At 36.1% G+C, this 9,799-nt stretch overlaps 1 protein-coding gene and 1 long non-coding RNA gene across 2 annotated transcripts in view; both read left to right on the forward strand.

Moving 5' to 3' along the window:
• The first annotated feature begins 890 nt into the window (after positions 1-890).
• Positions 891-3,184, forward strand: LOC107664146 (uncharacterized). Its single transcript, XR_001631426.1, has 2 exons — positions 891-1,002; positions 2,362-3,184. It is a non-coding gene; the product is annotated as an uncharacterized LOC107664146 (long non-coding RNA).
• A 5,380-nt stretch (positions 3,185-8,564) lies between these two features.
• LOC107664242 (testis development-related protein-like) overlaps positions 8,565-9,799 on the forward strand; it is a 17,244-nt gene continuing 16,009 nt past the window's right edge. Inside the window, exon 1 of the mRNA XM_016454757.1 lies at positions 8,565-8,880. Coding sequence (XP_016310243.1) covers positions 8,794-8,880 — 87 coding nt within the window. The 5' untranslated portion in view covers positions 8,565-8,793. The remainder of the gene's footprint in view (positions 8,881-9,799) is intronic.

Here is a 9,799-nt window from a genome sequence, read left to right on the forward strand (position 1 = left end):
CAGTTGTGACTTGACTTGCCTCATGACGATCAACTGTGACTTGACTTGCCTCATGAAGATCAGCTGTGACTTGGCTTGCCTCATGAAGATCAGCTGTGACTAGACTTGATTCAGGAATATCAGCTGTGACTTGACTTGCCTCATGAAGATTAACTGTGACTTGACTTGGTTCATGAAGATCAGCTGTGACTTGACTGGACTCAGGAAGATCAGCTGTGACTTGACTAAATGTGTGATTGGTTACAGCTGTGTGCAATCAGTGCTGTGTGCAATCAGTGCAATGGATGATGGGATATGTAGTCCGGGATGACATGCAACAGTTTGTGTAGTGCGAGAGTCAATGTAATGGAAGGGTGACCTCTGGTGGTGATTGAACGGAAGTCCATGGACAGGATTCGTGACACTATGCATGTTTCAGAATGTTAAGAGAACATTCAAAAGTAACATTCCGTTTGAAAAATTATAAAATCGAACTTTGCCTATGTTTCTCTAACATTTGCATAACCAAGAAAAAAATTTGTAAAATGTTTAATAATCGACATTTTGAACTCTCAGACTCAGACAACATTGAGAAATAATGTTTACAAAACTTAACGGGAACATTAGCAAAATATTCTTATGACATATTTTTGTTAGCTCAGTTGGCTCAAGTACAGTAACAGAGGCATTTTATGCAATTTATTAATTGCAATTTATGTAGGCCAAACCAATAAATTGAACTTAAATATCTGCCCTGTAGGCCTATTCCATAAACGTTCCAGTTTTTTTCCGAGCATCGGGCACACACACACACTGTCCCTTCACAAAAAGATAGACAGGATTTCATGTAGACATGTGACCAGTTATATAAGCACCCAAAGCTTTATAAGTCTGCAAGTGTCTGAAGAGCAGTGGCAGATCCGTCTGGTGAGTGTGTGTGGACGGGACCTTTTTGGTCTTTTGGCGGCTGAGATGTTCTTCCGCATTCCTCTCCTGACGCCTGGATACATTCGATACCTGCAGGTGAGTGTCCAGTTTCTAACTGAGCAAAATAAATGAGCCTTCTCCAAACTGTGGAAAGTCACTTACTTTCTTTATGTTGGATTTCCTGGTGATTACTGTTTGTGTAAATATAATAATGCTAGTCCAAAACCGCTTATAAATTACTTATGGTTTGACTTGTATGTGTATATGCATGTGTATATATTTTTTATCCATTAAATATATCAGAAAGATAGTTGTTATTAAGAACAGTGACATTACCTCTGTCTGTAGAAAACATACTCTAAAGTAAATATTTTTGTAGAATAACACAATTAAACAAATGTATATGACTAGCAGGAGCAATTTTACAGTGTGTACACAAATCAGAGAGTCTCGGCATGCAAAAATTCATTGTTTTGATTCATGTTTTATGGGGATTCTAGGACTCCAAGCAACATTTTCTATGGAGTCTGACAATCTAAAAATGCTTTTGTTATAATCAATTCTCTTAAAAGGGAATTTCAATGTTCTTCAATGATTTTTTTTTATATTAAAAGGGCCTTGCACCTCTTAGACCCCAAACAAACATCCAGCATGTATGCGTTGTATTCTTTGTAATGGTTGAAGTTTGATATGCAAGTAAACATCAAAAAATCAAAATGACTGAGCATGTAAGATATATAGGGCATAAATAAATCACAGTAAGCAGGTACAGATCAGAGCAAATTAAACCAAAAAGACTATTTATTAATTTTTACTTTTATTAATTTATAAAGCAAATTAATTTACATTTCAAATGTTTTGATTTAAAATCAATAAAAACAAAAACCACTGAAATAACAATATTTGCAATATTCTGATAATATTCTTCCAGTTGTTTACCTGTGGGATTTGAAAGCCTCTTTGGGATCAGAATCACGGTATCCACAGGAAACTGGATACCAAGCCCAATGACATGAGACGCTTGCTCCATATCTCTAAAACTCTCTTTGTAGCTATTTTTGGAAACAGATTCCGCTGCAATTAATCACCTTTGGCATTTTGGTGTTTGTTTCCATTAATGATGTTTTTACATGATATAAAATGATTCTTTCCTTTTTGAGGGAAAATCCAAGGTAGAAGCACTATATATAGTAGTTGACTATAAGAAACACTCGATTGTATGCAAACACTGTACATCGTATTAATAGAAACTGCTTATATATGTATATATGTATGTTTGTTTATCTTGATAAGCTTCTTACCAGTCTTAATCTTGATCTAGGAAATTCAGTAATACTTCTCAAACTTGTCTGATGTACAAAGTGTTTCTGAGAACTGTACTTCCTGGATGGATCTTCTCTCATCTCATGCTCATAGAAGAGCCATGAACACTGACCTTTGACCTTTTGCTTTTAGACTCAGGCAGCACGGACCGGTCTGCAGAGGGAGGGGCCCGTTGTACCCCGCTTTGCCATGCTGCTGGGCCTTGTGGGTATTGGCATGTCAGGATACAGCTCTTGCCAGCTGACCTTATACCACAAGCCATTGCCACATCTCCTGCGGTGAAACACAATGCAGGAAACAGAGAGAAAGCGCATCGCTTTTGTTTAGAGGTGCGTTCTTTCTTAAACAGACTGAACAACCCAAATATCATCATTATAGTTTTTTACCACATCATGCTGAAGCTCATAGTCTTGCTTTGGGTGCGAGGATAGCAGATCCTCAACCAAGCTCTCCCAAACTTGTTCTCTGGCAACAATGGAGTGAATTAAATGCTTTTACTTTTTAATTAGTTAGTCTTAATTAGTTAGCATCCTTCTGAATCATAAAATGACAAAGGGGATATTATATGGCCTTGTGGAGCTCAAGGATGTCTCAAAGGCTACTTCAATTCACCATTTGGGACAGGGGTCCACTTAGCACTGGATTATATTTTTGATATAATCCCAATTTGCAATCCCAAAAATAACTGTCTGTGCACCTAAAGTTCCTATAGACCACCACAGGCTCCACAGTAAATGCAAACCAGCCAAAGCTGTCACGTCGCAGACATTATGCAGAAGTATGACTTCAGTGATTACTGATCTTCTTTTAAAAGACATATTGCTCTAATGAAGAGAGAAATTTCAGCAGGTCACCTTCATAGCTATGAGTCACTATTTACAGGACAGGGTGTCATCCTTAAAAAACAATGAGCATTTGTCTAAAGCAAACAATTTAAATTATTCTTTTTTATATATAAAAAAACACTTTATATAATTAAAAATATATCCTAACAAACCATACATCAATGGAAAGCTTATTTATTCAGCTTTTAGATGAGGTGTAAATCTCAATTTTAAAAGAATTTACCCTTCTGACTGGTTTTGTGGTCCAGGGTCACATATTTATGAATTCTTTAGCTTTGAGAGTAGGTCAGTGTTTTTTGATGGGCCTCCAGCTTTCCATTCACAAGCGTGTACAGAAATCCTCACCTGGCTTTCCTCTTCCAATTTGGGTCTGGCATTCTGGTTTGCCAACCTCGGTGTCACCCAGACAGCAGATGTACATTTGTAACCACCAAAATAGTCCATGTAGGACACTGACCTATCAGAAACTCTCTCCTAACTAGGCATCTGATCAATACGATCTCATAAAAGTGTTTATTTATGGAAAATGATTGTGGTTTTTGCCATTGACGTATGTAATGAATGTCTCACCGACAGCTAAATGTCATTGGTTTAGTGAATGGGACAGGATTGATGTGATCTTGAGTGCTGAGTTATGTAATGATGGCATGACGTCTCAGACAGACACTCAAGAAGAAGAAGAGCTTATGTTCTTAAAATGGTCTGATCTGCTCATCCAATTACAGTTGGCTGTTAATGTAAGGTCAAAGACCTTTATTTAGAAAACAAACGGTTGACCAAATGGGGACATTGTGTTGTTTTGATTCTTTGTGGACGCTCTGACTGATTTGCACTGATTTTTTAAATTGTTGAGATTGCCTATAATGATTGTGACTATTTGTGCACTTTGATGGCAGGATTGATTGTATTTTCAATGCTCTTTTTAAAAGAAGAGAGTATATCTTATGTTGCAATATATCTGTATTTATTTACAAAATAAAATATTCAAGCACATAAAGAGACTTTATGCACGTTTACATACCCATTTTAATGAACACAGTATAGATTTCTGTTAATTTAATGTAAAGCTAATTAAAAATAGAGCTATAATTTCGAAACTTATTTTTTATTTATTTATTATTTATTGGTTAGTTTGTTTATTTTAAGTTTTAAGTGAACAACGCATACATACTGTATGCACAAAGTATATGCACACAATTATAGCTGAAATATGAACACTCCAAATTCACTGGCAAAGTCATGCAGTAGGGGTCAGCACTGCACCAAAACCTCTAAAAATAGCATCTGATTACAACCTACTAAACTGTTTATATTTGTGTTTATGTAAGACATAGAAACACTAAATAAGAGTTGTTTAAGAATGTCTGATCTTCCAGACAATCACATGTGGTCTTTAGTAGCTATGTTGCAAATGCACTGACCCACTTTAGCTACTAAGCTCTGCAAATCCAAACCAGAATCAACCTGTCGGAATTACTTCTCCTTTATACATGCAACCACATACATTCAAGCAGCAAATAAAGGGATACACAAACCTACATAAATGTGTGCCCAAACCATCTCTTTCGTGTTTGCACACACAGATTTGTTGTGTTGGGTTAATAGTGCAACTTTCACGAAGGTAATCTGATTATGTTTGCTTGCCGGTCATTAAAGATAATTGGTCTTTTGCACCTTATGTGTGTAAATAAGTGACTGTGTATGCAGAAAGAGAGAATAGGGGTAATATCCTCAGGATGAGTCAGCGTGTGATCAGACTGTCTTACGTCCTTGATATGGGTGTGGGCTGGAAAGAAGATTTATAAGTGAACGGAGCGTTTTTTCTCACGACTCGCTCTCTCGCTCTCTCTCAAAAAAAAAATGCAGTTTCATAGACCTACATTACATTTAGACGTCAAAATTAATCTTAAAGAATTGTATGTACGTTTTTTTTTTTACCTTGAAATATCAGTTTTAAAATCATTATGACGGTACACTGCATTCTAATAAAGCGAAAGGCTTCTGTTTCTTTCCCAAAACATGTTCTGGGTAATTTGGTAAGCGGGTCAATTCCGCGAAAAGAGCGGATTGCTTTACAGCAGCAACAAATGCACATGAACAGCTATCCACTGTATTTACGACAGTGAACTTCACTCAGACGGCTTCAAAGTCGCAAAAATACATTAAAGGGGTCCTATTATGCTCTTTTACAAAGTCTTGATTTTGTTTTGGGGGTATAGAACAGGCTCTCATACTAGGTTGTTCGAAAAACACATTATTTTCCACATATTTTATTATTACAACACCTCTCTCAGCAGTCTGGCATGAACGGCTCGAATAGTTCCTGTCTCAAATGAAGGCCCGCCTTCTGAAATACGAAATGTGCTGTGATTGGTTAGCTGGGCCAGTGTGTGTTGTGATTGGCAGCACTCGGCGCACTAGCCGCCTGCTGCGAGCTTCAGTGTAAATATTGCGCCAATATCAAATCAATTTGAGCGCGATATAAACCCGGATGATTGTAACCACTCTAAATTCATCTGCCTTGCGAAAGCTAGCGTGTCTCCGACATAGTGATAACACTGGTTGTCTTCTCTAGTGCAGCTCAACCAGGTCTCGTCCCATTCGTCGATATTTGTGATATCACAAATCCCGGAAAATATGCGTTGTAGTCCAAACGAGTCGTTCGTTGTAGTTTTTGAAAAGTGATTTCTGTTAAATAAAATATCTCCTTTTGAATTGGACTTCAAGCTTTGTAACTTCGCAGATCTTTTTTATGCTCAAACAGCAACATTACAGACTAACTAAAGTTGAAAAAGTGAAAAAGCATAATAGGACCCCTTTAAAACTACATACAGCTGCAGGCCTACATGTAGCTAATCGTTGTTATATTAATAATTCAGTCATTTGCCAGTGAATTGTCTTGTTGAATATCTTGTTTCAATTTCTGAAAATAAAATGAGTGACTGTTCACTGACTGGAAAAAAATTCAAAGAGTCTCTTATGGTCGCCTCATGGCTGCATACAATTAAATTATTTATTAAAAATACAAAACCATAATATTGTGAACTATTTTTCTATTGAACTGTTCTGTTGTAACATATTGTAAAATGTCATTTATTGATGACAAGGCTGAATTTTCAGCAGTCTTCAGTGTCACATGATCCTTCAAAAATCAGCTGATTATTATTAATATTATTAATGTTAAATGATTGAGCTGCTTAATTTTGGTGGAAATACATTGTAATACATTTTTGTAGCAAAAGAGCATCGTGTTTGAAATATTAAATAGACAGAGTCTTTCAGTCAACTTTTGATAAATTTAATGTATTCTTGCTGAATAAAAGTATTGATTTAAAAAAAAAAAAATCTTACTGACCGCAAACTTTTGAACGGTAGTGTATACAGATGCATATGTACTGTATCTTTGGTTTAATACCTTCACACCTCGCAGATCAATTCTGTGCACATCCTAAATCAGACAGGACTCTTATCACACCAGCGCTCAACACAGGTTCTGTTTTGTATTTACTGTAAACATGCCTGTATAAAGATGATGTCTGATGACCCTTCTGATCTGTAGTTTTTTGTGTTTTCTCAGATAAGGTCAGCTTTTCTGACTTGTTTGTTGTGTGTAAATTGTAATATTATAGCATAAGCTGCTGTTTCCAAGCTATTCTTCATATCTGCCAGAACTCACAGTGGGAAACGGTCAACTTCTCAAACAGCTTCATAACCCTCAAGTTCATAATCTCATTAATGAAGACCCCGAGGAGACCTTAGAAGTGCTCTGCATGTGTTTAAATTCTTTAAGCAGTTAACAGAGAGTATATTCTTTACATTTAAAGCATGGGAACATTCACATCACATGAGCACATACATATACATCCAAGTAATGTCTGATAAGCAAGACTATTGATTAAACAGACTTATTACATGGAAAACTTTACTTTGAAGTCACATGGATATGCTGCACAAATAGTGTATTCTTCACATTTAGTGTGAACACATTCAAAGTATCTATACTCAAAACATTTATGGATATTTGTTCAATTTTGGGCATTTTTATTGTACAAAGAATCCATTTTTATAAAAAGTTTATTTCTGTTAAATAGAGGTTATATTAAAAGTGCAATATTTGTTTTAATATCTCTTGTGTAATAGTGGATTAAATCCCAAATCACAACCATCCCTCACATGTTTCCACCACGATTAACAATTTGACCCCTAATAATATTTAATGAAAAATGTTGTACTTGATTAACAATGTCAGTGAAGTGCTTGAGATGAAATATGAGACACAACAAAGAAAAGTCAATCTTAATGTCACTTGAATACAGTATTTTATTGTGTAATTTCTAATTCTAATCAATTTGTAATTTTGACATACAGTCAAGCCAAAAATTATTCAGACACCAGACATCATTTTTCATATTTTTTTTATTATGGGTGCAGGACACTATTGTTCATTTATATAAGTGAGGATAGCAAAATAACGTTAACTGTGACATATTATACCCAAAAATTCTTCATACAGTGGACTACCAGTAAAATTGAAAAAAAAGTGGGACAAAAATTATTGAGAGACTTTGACCTGACTATATTTTGCTTAAGTGTTTTTCTTTAATTGCTAATGCGACTTTTTTACACCACAGACTGAACAAAATTAAGCATTGCTTGGTAATTGGTTGACCTAAATTGGTATTATCTAATTGCATTCTTAAATTTAACAGCTGACAGCTATACAATAATTCATTAGAATTATGTTCATTACATAACCTAATTACATAACCTACATAACCTTACATTGCCTAATTCATTACATACATTTCTATCAAAGTTATCTGACATTATCAAGATGAATTTGTTCTGACACAGTGTAAATCTGAGTTCTTGGCGTATTTTATTACCATTTTCTAAACTATAGGCGAATAAACTGTAATAATGTGAGAAATGTTGAAGGTATATATATATATATATATATATACAGTATATTTGTATATATATATATATATATATATGTATATATATGTGTGTGTGTGTGTGTGTGTGTGTGTGTGTGTGTGTTTGTGTGTGTGTGTGGCCCATAAGAAATATTTATACAAAGTGCCCTATAAAAGTATTTGCCACACTTTAAATGAATGCATTCAGTGCACTATTGCAAAGTATCAAACCAACCTGTGGCTACTAAAAAAAAATCATTGCAATTTTTGAAATTAATTTTAATAAATGTTTTTATTTTTTACTTAAAGAGTGAGCTTTTGCCACTTGGTTTGATATTGTATCATTTAATGCTATGCCTAGCTTTTGAAAGCTGGGTTAAGTGTCTACGTTTGCAGGCTCACTAAAGTCTGCTTATGAAAAACTTCTACACTGACCGAACCTCTAAAGACATATCTGACTGCTCCTGATAAGACCCTGTCCGGGTGGGAGGGTCCGAGGGGGCCATCGCCACGCCCACGTTGCCATGACAACCAACTGATCAGCAATCTGATCCACAATGGGAGGAGCGGCGGTCCAGGTGCTCCAGCCAACCGTGTGCTCAGACGTTCATCAGAAGAAGATAGTGGGCCGGAGGAAAGTGTGCGTGTGGGGTATCGCGAAGGGCAGGGCGCGATCACAGACGGGTTATTGTTCTGATTTAACCGCTGCCTCCTCGCGATCTCCTCGAGTCTTCACTCGCATCCCATGGGCTTGGAAAATACCGTGCTTCTGAGATACAGCTGAACTCCCTGCGTGTATAATGTTCAAGAAGAGCAAGAGCAAAGTTCTGGTGGATGAAGCGTCAGAGGAGGACGACGTGGCGTGGCATCACGAGCACGCGAGGAAGGTAAGGTGGGATGTTGCCCGTGGGCTTCAAACTTGAGAGATCAGATGTACTTGAGTCTAATAGTTTGGCTGTGTTGCATTTCTGCCTGTACAGTAAGTGTATTGTTTACAAAGCGGATGCGCCCCCGAGTCAGTGAGTCGTAAAGTCAGATTATAAGAACAGCAGCGAAATAATAATTATCGCCCCCTATAATTTAATCCACTTATTAATGTGTCACCCTACTTTTGAAATCGCTCCTGTTTGAAAATATGAAGTTCTGGAGGTATTTAAGTATGAAGCATATGGATCATGCGATGAAGGGAAATTTTGAATATTTTGAGTATGCAAGTAGATGAAAAAGACAGTATTCAAAGTATGGATGAATGAGAATATACATAGGAATGTGTGATTAAAAGACAGAGTAAAAATAGCTAACTGTCTTTAAAAGCTTTTTTGGGTCATATTTTGGTTATTTAAATGTCATATGCATTAACCAGATTTCCATATCCAGATAAGGCCACATTTTGGTTTTATAAATCAGAATAGCATCATTTGGTCTGTTTTAATCAGAATTTTGGGTCATGGAAACGCATTATGAGAATGGCAGAATGTGAGTGTAGAGAACAAAAGTGTATTTTTGGAATATACATCATAACTGAATGTTCCTTTGTTTTTGATTGTCATCGGCCATTAATAAACCCATATCTGTTGACCAGTATGAATATGGAAGGAGAGAATTGGACAATGAAAATAATATAGCAAAAAGAAAGCATTTGTTGTTATGCAACTATGGGAGAATGAGAATATAAATGGGAATATTACAATAAAAAAGAATTGAGAGACCGAGAGTGCGGTACAATATCTGTGTTTACAAGCTTTTTTGGGTTCCCTGTTGAAAAAAACAGCATATGCTGGTTAGGTATGTTTTGACGCTGGGATG

Source organism: Sinocyclocheilus anshuiensis, unplaced genomic scaffold, assembly GCF_001515605.1.
Source record: "Sinocyclocheilus anshuiensis isolate Anshui unplaced genomic scaffold, SAMN03320099.WGS_v1.1 scaffold67, whole genome shotgun sequence".
Lineage (NCBI taxonomy): Eukaryota > Metazoa > Chordata > Actinopteri > Cypriniformes > Cyprinidae > Sinocyclocheilus > Sinocyclocheilus anshuiensis.